The 14,255-nt window shown below is 32.2% G+C and overlaps 2 protein-coding genes across 2 annotated transcripts; one reads left to right on the forward strand and one right to left on the reverse strand.

Annotated features, from left to right (window-relative positions):
* LOC105176749 (transcription factor bHLH123-like) lies at positions 2–2,305 on the forward strand (the record flags this gene model as incomplete). The annotated part of the gene is made up of 6 exons (XM_020698830.1): positions 2–514; positions 638–754; positions 902–967; positions 1,125–1,190; positions 1,660–1,710; positions 1,914–2,305. Coding segments are annotated over 6 exons (963 nt in total), but the record flags the coding sequence as incomplete, so codon positions are not given.
* LOC105176750 (probable NAD(P)H dehydrogenase (quinone) FQR1-like 1) lies at positions 8,416–12,269 on the reverse strand. Its single transcript, XM_011099650.2, has 4 exons — positions 12,115–12,269; positions 9,794–9,887; positions 9,000–9,262; positions 8,416–8,892 (listed from the first exon to the last, which is right to left on the reverse strand). Exons 1-4 carry the CDS (start codon positions 12,135–12,137, stop codon positions 8,658–8,660), a joined length of 615 nt encoding a protein of 204 aa, XP_011097952.1. The 5' UTR covers positions 12,138–12,269; the 3' UTR covers positions 8,416–8,657.

Consider the following 14,255-nt stretch of genomic DNA (forward strand, 5'->3'; position numbering starts at 1 on the left):
GACGGCGGCTTCTCAAGAACATTGGAGGCATAAATTATATTCCGGGGCGTCTTCTGAAGATTCATCAGTGAATATAAACCCGCGGGGGTTCTCGTTAGACCAGCCGCAGTTTAGTTCTCAGGCCAGTTCCAACGACAGCACGATAACATCCCAGACAGGTTTCCAGGTGGATTCTTCAGCCGCCTACGGCCTCTTACTCTCTGAAAATCAGCACCACTCCGCCTACCCAAACCGCCCCATGAATTATCCGTATCCCCCGAGCACCTACGGTGGCGTCAACACGGCGGAATTGGTACCCTCTTGGAACAAGTACCCGCAGTTCTTGAGAACATCTCCGCCGAAACAGGCGCCGCCGCAGGCGGCGGGAAGCAGCAGCCATTTGCATTTCACTAACAACACTCCTTTCTGGAATGCATCTGCACCGGCAGCCGTCATGAGTGATGCTCGATCAAGCTTTTTTCCGGGCTTGCAAACTCAGATTCCCACAACCTCATCCTTGGACGAAAAACCAAAGGTAATCAAATAACAAACTAAAATCATTACAATTGTTGCATGATATACAGCAGAAGCAAGATCAAGATTCTAGGGTTTCATTCAAATTTCTTGAATTCTTTCTGAAAATGTAAACTAAATCAAGATCAAGAGTACGTCGGAGGGTCGGGATTCGGGCACAACAACGAAGAAAAACAGCATGGAGGCATCAAACAAACGGCCCCGCGGGAACGAAAATCCTCCGCCTTTGCCAGCTTTTAAGGTAAGCCTGATTGTACAAATATTGAGCTTTTGCTTTTGGAAAAGCTGTAAGCTGATCCTGGGGGGGAGATATAATCTGCTTTTTCCATACTCACAAAAACAGATTAATTAAGCATAATACAATGATTAAGCTGCGGTTCTTGATTAGGTGAGAAAAGAGAAGATGGGGGACAGAATAACAGCACTTCAACAATTAGTCTCGCCTTTTGGAAAGGTAATTATAAAACTTGTTCAAAATTTTCATCACTTTCCCGCGAGTGCGATTCCAATAATCTGCTTTTTTCTTTTTTCCTCATCAATATATAACCTGCAAAAAAAATTAATGCTCATATTAATTTATTCAAATTAACGCAATATTTCTGAATTTACAGACTGATACGGCTTCCGTGCTTTCTGAAGCTATTGAATACATAAAATTTCTCCATGAACAAGTCAGTGTAAGTCTCTTATTTTGTTTGAATCTTCTACTGTTAAACCATGTTTTATTTCGTATTTCAATAAATATGTATACACGACCTTGTCATGTACAAAATATTTTCCTAATTTACACATATACGGATTAATTTTTGCAATTTTATTATGTAATTTCCAAAATTTCCCACATTAATGATAAAATGTCCCGAATTTGCTAAAATATGTGAAAAATTTAGCAAATTTTGGCAATTTTTGTCCTCAAAATGTAAATTTTTTGAAATTACAGGATAAAATTGTTGAAACCAACTCGTACAAGACTAAAATTATCAACTACGTACTTCCAGAACTAAAACTGCAATTTTTTCTTTCTTAAATATATAGAGGATGAACAATAGAACATTTGAACTGCAAATAATTAATTTTCTTGGACATTTAAGAAAATATTCGTCGCTGTTGCATTTATTAGTTTTTGCTTCTATGAAATATTATCAGGTGTTAAGTACCCCGTACATGAAAAATGGAGCACCCATACAGCATCAGCAGGTATACATAAAATTTCCAGTATTCCTTCTTTCTTAGTTAATTAATTGTTAAGACATTAATTAGTATTATTGTGAATCAATTACAGTTACATTATTAATTTTCAATTATCAACTATCACTATATGCTGAGTACCCCTATGAAATTTGGATAACTAATTACCAATAACTACTGTTAAAGTAGACTAATACCCATATATTGCACAGAGTTCTGATAAATCCAAGGATTCAGAAGGGCCGCGCCAAGATCTGAGAAGTCGAGGTCTATGTCTAGTGCCAATTTCCAGCACCTTCCCCATGACTCATGAAACAACAGTTGATTTTTGGACACCTACATTCGGAGGAACATTCAGATAATCAGCAGTAGCAGCAGCCCCCTGGAACCAAACCAATTTGATCAGTACTAATTAATAAGGTTGATATATATATATATATATATAATGATAAGATAGAAATCTTAATTTTATCAATCCAGGGGGACAGATACAAGACAGGAAGCTGTTGGGCCATGGCTTCAGGCAAAGATTAGGGACCATCTGTAAGCAAATGTTAGTGCTGTAATAATTGAGGAATTATGATTAATGCTTGGTTAGGAATGATCAGTACAACAAAAGCATATGTAGATTTTATATTCTCTTTTTGTTGTTTTTTAGCTCAATTAATTTAGTACAAGGAAAAGGATATAAAATTAAAGGAGCTTTATGTACTTGCAAAGATTAGCGACTAACTTTAATCCGCCTGCCTCAATGGGTAAGAACAAATCATTTTTCGTCAAATATATATTTGTTTGATTTTATTTATTTTTTATTATAGAACAGTTTCGCGCGTCAATACGTAATCTGCAAGTTTCCTGTAAAATATTGAATTTTTGGTCCTTCTGTCTTGATCCCTGATGGTGGCTGGAGATGAAATCATCTCAAATTTTTATTAAACTTTAGTTTGTGGCCGCCTCAATTGATAAGAACGAATCATTTTCTATTAAAAATATGTCCGATCATTTTCCCTTGTTCCCAATGTGAGGGACAGTTCTGCTCCTCAGTATGCATTTTACAAATACTTGTCTAGTAAATGATCTATATAATTATTGTCTTTAAGACCTATCTTGATCCCTGACAGTGGCCGGAGATGAAATCATCCCATTTTTTTTTATTATTAAAATTAAACTTGAGTATGTCTATTTCAACATGTAAGAACGAACCATTTTCTATAAATTAAAGAATATGTGTGTTCCGTTTTCCTTACCAATATGAGGGATAATTCGATTGGTTAACATAAGTATCCAATAAATGATTTAGTTATTGTCATTAAGACCTATCTTGACGCTTGACAGTGGCTGGAAATGAAGTCATCTAAATTTTTTATTATTTAGAATAAAGATGTAATAAACTTTATTCTTATTTATTTTGGATCAATAGAAAATAATGAAAGGAATATATATATATATATAGAAGTGAATTGGAGGAAGATGAATTGATTGGAAATCTGAATTTAGAATTGTTTATATGTGTGTTAGTGGAAGTCAGAAGGTGGCCCATATGTCTGTCACCTTTCTTTTAGGGTTTTGTTGATTTATGTAGAAAGAACAGAAAGAAGATGAAGAAGAAGAAGGGTTTAATTTACAAATATTCTTTCTTGAATAAGAAAGGGGAAGGGAAGGGGGGGAGGGGTAGGGGTGTGAGCTATCAGCCATGCCTTTGTGCTTTTCATCGAATGGTCACATTCACCTGCTTTCATTGGAAGGTAAAGGGCCGCCACCACTCATCTCTTTCTATATATATATATATGTATATACTTAATTATAGTTTTAGATGGACTACAATAAGTTTTTTTTTTTTTTTAAATTTGACATAATTAAAAATATTCTCTTGTTTTTGAAAATTTTGAAAAAATATAAAAAAAATGAGTTGAAATTATAATTTTTATATAGTCAACAAAGGGTATTTCGATCAGTTCACCATAAAAAATGTATTAAATCTAACTGAAACTAACAAATTGAGTTAATTGTCAGGCGACAATTAAAATCAAGGGAGTATTTATTATTCTTTAAACAAAAAGGGAATATTCGTAATTAAGCCAAATTCCAGGAGAACTTAAGAAAACCAACTTAAAAATATTATCGACACAACATAAAAATTGATACAATATTATTACAACCCACTATTTGTATTTACATACCTGTATTCATATTAAGCTACATACCTTATTAATTTGGAGAAAAATATTAAAAAGTCTACTTAATTAGTGTGATTCAAAATTTAAAGCATTCTATATTTAAGTACTTATAGCTCCTGTATATATAAGTAAATGTATCAGTACTAAGACACTGCGTTCCGTGTTAAGCAACTGTGCTCTTCATTTTAATATTCAACTATGGTTAATGTCATAATTAACATCAAATAGCCGTAATAAATAGTTATTGACTATCGTCATGCAACGATTGTTGGCTATGATTTTTGCATGTGTGGCTAATTAATTAGTCATGGCAAAAATAGTTCTCATGGTGGATAATGTAGTTTTTGCATCGATTTTTATTGTACCTTAGTTAATAATAATTATTTACCGCAGTTTTTTTAGTCCATAGCTAATAAAATTATCAATAATGGACTTTTTTCTAGTGCAACAACTACAATAATCATATACCAATCATCAGTATCATATAATTATAATTAATTAACAACTACTATTAATAGAACAACATCCTCGTACGTTGTGGTTCAAACCAATGACTTTATAGTTATGGGGCCTCAATTTCGCCAATTAAATTAAACTTCATTAGTGCAATAGTAATAACTAGACAGATGAATTAGTAATTATTGATAATGATAATTTATTTCAATTGAAATTATTATTAGATTTACTTAAGCAAACAAGTTCTTTTTTATGAGACACATAATAAGTGCTAATAACTTTGACTTTGGTCGTATAAACTGTTGACATTCGACATAATTACAAATATCTTTTCATTATTTGAAATATTATTTGATTTTAACAACTATCTGTTATATTTTCATTCATTTTTTACAGTGAACTAATCAAAATACCCTTGTAGATTTTCAAAATTTTCTAATATTATTTTCTGGACAAAGTAGATAGTTTCAATTTTAAATTTTTTTTCATCTATCTTATTTGATTTTTTATTAAAAACAAATTGTAGTAAGAACAAAATTGAGGATTCAAGCTCTCCATCCAAGAACTATATAATTTTATTAAATATAAATAAAATTAATAAGTTTTTAAATAATAATAAAGTATTCATAATTATGTTAAATTTCAGTAAAATTTATTATAATTAACCCATTAAGCTATTAACAATATCTTAACACTCCTAATTGATTAAACTAATTAAGAGGGATGTATGTATATATATGAGGAATTGCACATTTTTTGGTGTAATTGCAGGTGCACTTTAGCAATCATCAAGTACTATTATGGAATATTTGCTTATTATTTTTATATATATTGGCTTTACTTAGAAGCATAAATGAGTACAAAAAGGAAGCATCTATACATTGAATATTGATCATGGATGATGATGATGATGATCACCCCTCCACCATCATCATGTGATTCCCAATATCCCCCTTCTTTCTTAATTTTATATGCATTTTTTTTTTGAAAAAAAATAGTAGTTAAATTAATAATATACAATTATTATTTTTTTGCAGACAAAATTTTCATTTTGAAACTAAAATCTTAATTGAGGATTTTTTTTGAGAAAAAAAAAGAGAGATAAAAATGAGGTGAAAGTAATTTTTGTATATGTATTGAATATTGTGAAATCAAAATATATAATAATATCTAATATGAGGTGTAGAAAGAATTAGGTAAGAAATAAAAAAAAAGTAATAATTGTAATTGATATAATATATATTGTTCTTATAAGATAGTAAAATACATTTAATAATTTTTAAGTGAATTTTTCACAAACAAACACTCGTCCGAAAAAGAAAAAAAAGTATTTTATAAAAATGAAAATTTACTCGAAAACCCCTATAAAAAAAGAATTATTCCCTACAGTATAAATTGTTATGGCTTAAAAATAATGAGAAACGAATACTATTATTTATTACAATCAAACAAAATTGATGATACTAACCACGCGACTAATTAACATTCGCCATGTTTTATCCATAACCAAATATTTGTTATAATTTTTAGCTATAACTAATATTTTTAGCTTCACTTATAGAAATTGTTTTACGCAATCGAAAAATAGATATTTACTTTTAGTCACAATTGACGTAAGCAAAGGTCCCATATTAATTGTAGACGAGAAATTTAAACGGCTTATAAATTCTTAAACCTCGTCTCTGTGACAAAATACCTTAATATTAGAACATTTTAATAGAACAAAATCATAACATTTAAACAAAATCAGAACATACAATGAATCATCGTACGAAACACCGATCAAACCACAACTGCGTATAAGTATAAGAATAAATCGAAACACACCCTAAACAATCGTTGCTTGCTCCTACAGATGCTAGCAAATCTATGCTCCCACGAATGTTGCAGGGACTTAGACCACATTTCTCGATTGGTCACATGAACGCACTACCTCTCCAATTTTAATATTAAAAAATTTAACATAATGTTTGCCCATCATAATTTGGACTCTTATTAAAAGTCAACCACAAAAGCTGAAAATATTTTAATTTTTTAGTACTCCCCTAATTAGGTTGCTTATTTAAATATGACTGTAAGAGATTGTTGGAGTGTAAAAATGGGCAAGAAAAAGTGATAAGAACCAATAGAGGAGACTGCGGAAAAAAGACAAGATCAACCACAAAAATATAAAAAATAAAAAAATCAAGTGATATTTTAATATTATTGCTAATTATATATACATATATATATATTTAATAATAAATTTTATTATTTGATTATAATAATAATTTTATAATTTCAATAGTAACTATTATTTTGTAAAAATGATTGTATTAACAAGAAGTGATGATCAAGAAATTGCGCATAAAATTGTCACGAAAAAGACTATTAAAAACACATACATACCGACAGCCTACAACAAGAAATAATTATTATTATTATATTGTGTCGTCACTGTATATGTATTATTAGTTATTTATAATAACAACTTTATGCAATAATTTTTTTCATAAATAATTATATAATGACAAGATATAAATTAGTATTACTTAATATATATTTTTAGTGATAATTTTAAAATTAGCGATTGATATTTTGTTGTAGTGGAAAAACCTTGTAATATTTATACAAGTAATTATTAAGATGTCATGAGTTAGGTACCTATCAAAATATTTAAAAAAGGAAGGGTGTCATCAGTTAGGTATAAATAGAAACTTAGGGTAAGATATGTTTTCTTTTTTTTTTTTCTTGTCCTTTCTTTTGTGCAAATAATCAAACTTATCATATCCGCTCGAATTATATGTAAAAGTCTAAGGACTGTTGGGTGAAATATATAATTTAAAAAGTTCATTTGATTCTTTTGTTGATGTTAATATTAGTTTTCTGTCTAAAATTTCAAGAATGTAATTATAATTGGAGTATTTTCGAGAGGAGTTTGAGTATAATTTTTATGGATAATTATACTCTTCTCTCCTGAAGTTTGGTGTAATTATACATAAACCTCTTATGATTTGAGAAATTATATCTACCACCCCTGAGGTTTTGCTTCTGTCTAATAAATGAGTCCCCCATTAGTCAAAATTTATTGAATTTGCTGATATTAACAACAAAATTGAATGAAAATTAATATTTACCCTTGATTGACTTAAAAACTGACTTATTACAGGTCAAACAATTTTTTCGAATTAAACTACCCTTATAACTGTGAAGATATACCTTTTCACATGCATTAACGCGTGAAGACGTATGAGAATAAATTGATCATAAAAAGATTTATTTGACCTGCTAAAGTCAATCGGAGATATTTTTTTTTAATTTTTATTAATATCGACAAATTCGGTAAATTATGCTAATAGAGGAATTTATTTGTTAGGCGAAAGCAAATCTCAGGGGTGCTAAATGTAATTTTTCAAACCACAAATTATTTTCGTGTAATTGCACTAAACCTCAAGGGAGGAGACTGTAATTACCCTAACTTTTAATAATAAAAAATAAAAATATAATTATATGATTCTAGGGGGTTTACGTATAACTAACCCCTTCATTTTATTTTTAAATATAGTAAAATACACTTGTTTTATTAAAATCTTATTATTTATTTGGTTATAGGTACCGGAAGAAATTTGGATATCAATTATCATCATTAACTGCACATGTGATAGTTAAGAACACTATGTGAATAAAATACAATATGTGCAGTGCATGTGATGTTTTTTTCAATAGATAAAATCAAGAAAAAAAATAATCATATATGACATAGTGCAAATTTTACAAAGTTAAGATAATAAATTAACCAAAAAAAATGACAAAATATACAAACAAACGTAACTTAAATGGTTACATTTTGCCCATAAATTATTCACACGCATCGAGAGTGCAGACGACACTTTACAAGCACTACACAGCTACTGCAGACTTACCAGTCGCGGTACAGTTGAAAATGAGCCCGGGGTTCTGCCCGTCGACGGATACTGTCCAAACAACCATTGTGTGGGTAGAGTTCAAGCCATATGTTAGGTTAATACTTCTTTGTTCTTAGCAACCGGCAGTTGATGAGAATCAGAGTAAACCACCACTAGAAATTTCCGAGCCAAATTTGTGACAGTAAATCCTCGGAAAGCAAAACCCACATCCACACAATGTATTACAGAACGCAGCAGATGTAACAAAGAATAGAGCGCATGAGTCTTAGAACACAAAAGATATTGGCATGACCACTGTAGTGAACAGAACACATGAAACAGAGCAAGAATTACATTTGCATCTTATACGACGATATGTAGATGTTTCCATAGAAAAAATATATATGAATGCAAACGGTATGTTTGTATCTGGAAGAAATCAGGCCGCAGCAGCTTTAAGTTTCTTTGCGATCCCGGCAATGTACTTCCCTTGGTGGAAAGCCTGCTGCAGTTCAAGCTCAGACGGCTGTCTTGAACCATCGCCAGCATAGGTTCCTGCTCCATAAGGGCTTCCACCTTTTACTTTTTCGATTTCAAACATGCCTGCTCCAAAGGTGTATCCGATGGGCACAAAGATCATTCCGTGGTGAACAAGCTGAGTTATAGCCGTCAATCTGCAATACAAATCAAAGAATCAAGAGAAGTCAAGTCCCATGTAAGATGTATTACAAGGAAAGATGGATCACTAGGGGTTTCAAAATATAGATGAATGTCCATTTACGGTGTAGTTTCTTGGCCACCGCCTTGAGATCCAGTGCTGTAGAAGATTCCGGCAGGCTTGCCGGCTAGTTGCTGTGTCCTCCACAAGCCTCCGGTAGCATCAAGAAATGCTTTGAATTGGGCAGCCATCATACCAAACCTTGTAGGGAACCCAAATATGAAGCCGTCAGCCTCAGCGAGTTCGTTAGGTGTGATAACGGGAATATCACTCTTTGGAGGTGCGCTCATCTTTGTGAGAACCTCGTCTGGTAGTGTTTCAGGTACCTGTTACATAGAGACAAAAAATGCTAAAATTTCTTCCAATAAAGCTACAACAGGAATAATTTATATGCGAATCAGGAAAGGGGTAATTGGTGTGGTGCAGGTCCGTAATTTTCAAGCTAGAAAGAAACTAATTTCCTGATGCAGATCAATAATGGTTCATGACTTCATGTAACTTCCAAGGAACCCTGGAAAGTTGTTTCCTCCTATGGACTGACGTCCATAACTCTAATTCGAAACACAGGATTTAAATTGTTTTACACTCTTCAGAGGGAGTTCCTTAATTACTTATGCTGCAAATTTTAGTTTCTTCTTTCTTAAAATACCTCTTCATACTTAGTAGGGTTCATTCGAATACTCTTACACTAAGAAAGAACAAGATAAAATGAATCAAAAACAAAAGCCAAACATCCTTCTATTCCCTGACATTTGATAAACCAGCAATTGGAAGAGAGGGGAAAATAATTGGATTCCAGCTTTCCATGTTTCTCATTTTGCACATAAATGCAGATGACTAAGACGGATAGCTCCAACCTGCCATAGTTTGGCCTCAACTCCTTCGACAGATGCAGCTCCCTTCTTTATCTCTTCGGCTAGTTTCTCGACATGTCCATACATAGAATAGTACCTGGAAAGGTTGAAAATGAGATATCAAAGTCATAGATAACTTTGACAGAGAAGAATCAGAAATCTTTTGGATTTCGAGTAACAATGCATGGACACCAGAATCAAGAATATCAGTGGTCCCATACATGGCATCATACATTTGAAAAAATTGATATGTCTGATTATAACTTTAATACACAGAAGAATCAGTACGTATATACGTGATACAAATGGCACGGTCTCATTACAAGTAAAGCTAAGGGTGTACATATGGGGGTGGATGGATTTTCTACCACCAAACTTAGACCTTCCTCGCCATCCCCTGCCACATTCTCTTGTGTTCCCCACACCACATGCACATTAGGAGTTCTATTTTCTTTCTATACAAATGTTTCTTAGTTCACAGCAATTAGCAATTGATGAACAACTACACCAACCAATAATATAAAAAATTTAAACTAAAAAGCAATTAAAACTCTTAACATTACCAGATTAACAACTTAAAATAACAGAGACAATACTTGGGAATTATTGAATATTGAACTAAAGGTTACAGCTTTCTGAATTTCTGGTGCCGTTGAGATACTGCACTGCTAATAATTTCACTTTAAACCAATATTTCAAAGTCCAGAACAGATGAAACCAGATTCTTGACAAATCAAATTCCTGAAATAGTTAGTAATAGAATCAGTTGATTTAATCATTCTTGTGAGTTTAGAAACACGAGGACTAAGTCCAGTCACAGACTCGTTCAATGAAGATAGTTAGTACTAGACACAGTTAGAAAAAGAACGCAACAAACTATCAAGCCAGCAGAAAGATATATACTAACTACAAGGCTTAAACAATCTAGAATATCACACTAGAGGTAAAACATTAATCACTATCCATGCTCAGACAACATAACTTTGTTTAAGCAACTGCAAATTATCTATTAAGTGAAAGAGAGCAACATATATCAACTAGCCCAAGTGAATCATCATTGAGACAATTGGACACAACATCCTTGTAAATAATTTGTGGCCCATGACCCATAATTTTGGTAGGCCCAAACTAAATAAAGTCCCGCACCCACAACCCACTTGGAGGTTCACTACCCAGCCCACTTACTGGCCTATTACCGGACCCAGGTTCTAACCTATTTCTACTGAACCTAACCCTTATTCCCTCATTCATTACTGCCTCTTTTCTCTCTCTGGCTGCGCCTCTCTTTTTCTCCTCTCTGTTGAATGACTTCCCTCGCTTTTGGCTTTGGGAACCCCTCATCCGGCTCCTCTTCTTCTTTGCCTCTTTAATGATAAGGCCCTATAAATGGTGGCTTTGGCCTTCGGCCATAGAAAATGGCCAACAATATCCTCTTCCCTTCTCCTTCCTACTTCTTACTGTAAAGTTCTTTCTGAACTTAAGAAAACCTCGGTAGTGGGTCTTTGTGACCGGAAACTTTGTGATGGGTCTGGGTGACAGGAAATATTGTGGTGGTTTGTTGTCTGTGTGAAGCAACCGTGGATTGTTTTGGGTGCGGTGCCTTGTGATCGTTATCCTTTTATTTTGGGTCTGGCTTTCTGAGCCTAGTGATTATTGTTTCTGTCTTTGTGATTAATTTTTCAATTTCTTGGCTTGTAATCCATAAAGAGTTGAGTACCCTCCATTATTGTAATAGTTGATAGGTTTCGGTTATTGGAGAAATCCACAAGGGGTTTTTCCTCCCTACAATCCTTAACCAAAATCACAACACGCATATTGGATTCTGTACTGAGACAGGCAATATATTCTCAGAATTCAGAAATTCTATCCAATAAGCCTCAACCAACTTTGATAAAATTCTTATGGGCTGTTCATATTCTGGAACACGTTCTCCCAAAATCATTACAGCATTCAAATAATCAAAACGAAGAGAATTCAACCAACACACCATCAATGGTGGCTACTAAACAGCTTTACAGCTGATCATTCAAGAAAACCACTTGGGCCTCCCCAGAACACAAGGCTCATAGTCATAGAATCAAGAATCACCAACGTAACTAATCTCAACAACATAGTAGATTCAAACCCCACACAGAAAAAGAACAGGAAAAAAGCATAAAACGACAGCCCAATGGAAACTTCAAGAACCGCAGCAGTGGTAGCACGATTTAAGCTCAAGAAATCAGATAAAAACCAACAGAAGACACAAAAATATGATCTTGAATTCATTTACGAAAAGAAAAAAGAAGAATCAGTAATGAAATGAACACGAATCCAACACTTACACAATGTAGACTTTGGTGGCCATCGACAATGCAAGCACTCTGCTTCTCAGAAGTGGGAAAGAATGTGTTTGACACGAGGAGAGAGAGAGAGAGGCTCTGAGCTGGGGCTCCCAATTTATAGTGGCGAAATCACTCAAGATTAGTTATGCTTCCCACTAGTAATCATGGTTTAATGACTCTTTTAACTCTAATTAATTAAACATAATTGCTCAAATTCTGAGACGACACGACGTCGTCCCTGTTTGAATTGACGTTGAAGGCTGTGGACTGGATTGATGATGGGTTGTTATCACGCTCGCCATCATTTTCCTTTGAATTATTTATTCATTTAATTAATTAAAGTGGGAATATTAATCTTTTTAAATTTAATCACCTTTTAATTTAATTAAAAGAAAATCTTTTTTCTCGGGGGTTGGTGGGTGTGTGATTGCGTGTTCAACAATATACGGATTGTGAGAAAAGAAGACCAGTGATATTCGACCTCGTGTGACTGCTGACCAATAAAAATGCGTGGGCTTTTTGGTATTTTCTTGTCAAGACAGTGGACATCATTTTGAGTCCTTCCCACGACATGAATTCATATATATATATATATATATATATTTTAAATTATATTTTTAATCACATATAATATGGGTTCTTATTTACGAAATTTTTAAAAGGATCGTAAAATCGAAATATTTAGTTTTGTATATTTCGTAAAACAGAGAAATAAATATCTAAATTTTTTTAGATCATTTTGAAGACCATGTAAACCAAAGAACTAAATGTGTTGAGTTTTCTTAATTTGGGACCATTTTGAAAATTTTATATAGCAAGACTAAAAGTGTTGAACCCTCTATTTCATGAAATTAAAAATATAATGTTATTTATTTGTAGAAGGAAAAAGAAGACATATTTTTTATTGAATTATTAACAATTAATATATATTTTAATTATTAATCTATAATAAATCAATAACTACTATTACGATAGATTAATAATTAATATTAAAATAGATCGACATTGATATATTGATGGAATTCAATTTCATAGCATAAATTTCACCAATCAAGATGATCCTAACAAATAAAAAATAAAGGTGTTACGTCGTCAACTCAATTAATCCAGTTCATACTCCAACAAAATATTTGTGGAATAAAGCTTCTAGACAGCAAATTAGGGTGTAAGTGATTTTTTTCGTCTTCGTTTTATAGGATGCAATTGTAATATTATTTAGTACGATCAAATATAAAAAATTGATCTGAAATAAATAATAATTTTAAATTAATAACTGCATTCAATCTATATATATATTTATAGAAGTCAAACTGACAGCTCTTAATTGTAAAACTTCAATCTTATCAATCAAACATGTTTATAAATCTCAGGTGATGTTGAGTGGTAATAATTGAGTTCTTGGTAAGTTGGAGTATAGACAAGAAATGGGGGTTAGTGGTAGTGCATCACAGGTTGCATGTTGACTAAAAGCTATTATTGCAAACTATAATTGGAGGGGGGGGGGGGGGGGGGGGTGAGGACATGACATCCTTAATCAATACTAACATGTTAAATCATACATAAGTGTCCAAAAAGATTTAATATTTCTATCTTTAGCTAACTTGAAAATGCAAAAGGGATTCGTGTAGAAGAATCCACTTACATTCGTTACTATATACTAACTACAAACTACTAATCCATTTCACAAGTTAACTTCTTAAAGGTCAACGACAGCTATTTTTTTAAAAATTTGATATAATTATAAATATTTTTTATTATTAAAAAAATTAAAAATATCCTCTCAAATGAAAAATAATTTTGTAACTCCTAAACCGTGGAAGAAAATTACTAATTTATCTTTATTGAATTAAAAAAAGGACGCTTGAAAAAAAATGAAGATGGGTAAAATAAATAATCCATAAAGCGTATTAGTCCATAAAAAGTATTTTAGAAAATTATGAAAAATATATATATAATTCAAGAAAGCATTTTGGTTATTTCACCATACAAATTGGATGAAAACCTGATGGAGATTAACAAAATGAGCTCATTGTTAGATAGATGTTAAAATTGGGGAATATTTGTAATTTTTTAAATAATAAAAAATTATTTATAATTATGTGAAAACTCTGGAGTTTACCCTTAACTTAAATTGCAAACAA

The sequence above is a fragment of the Sesamum indicum genome, linkage group LG14 (genome assembly GCF_000512975.1).
Source record: "Sesamum indicum cultivar Zhongzhi No. 13 linkage group LG14, S_indicum_v1.0, whole genome shotgun sequence".
NCBI lineage: Eukaryota > Viridiplantae > Streptophyta > Magnoliopsida > Lamiales > Pedaliaceae > Sesamum > Sesamum indicum.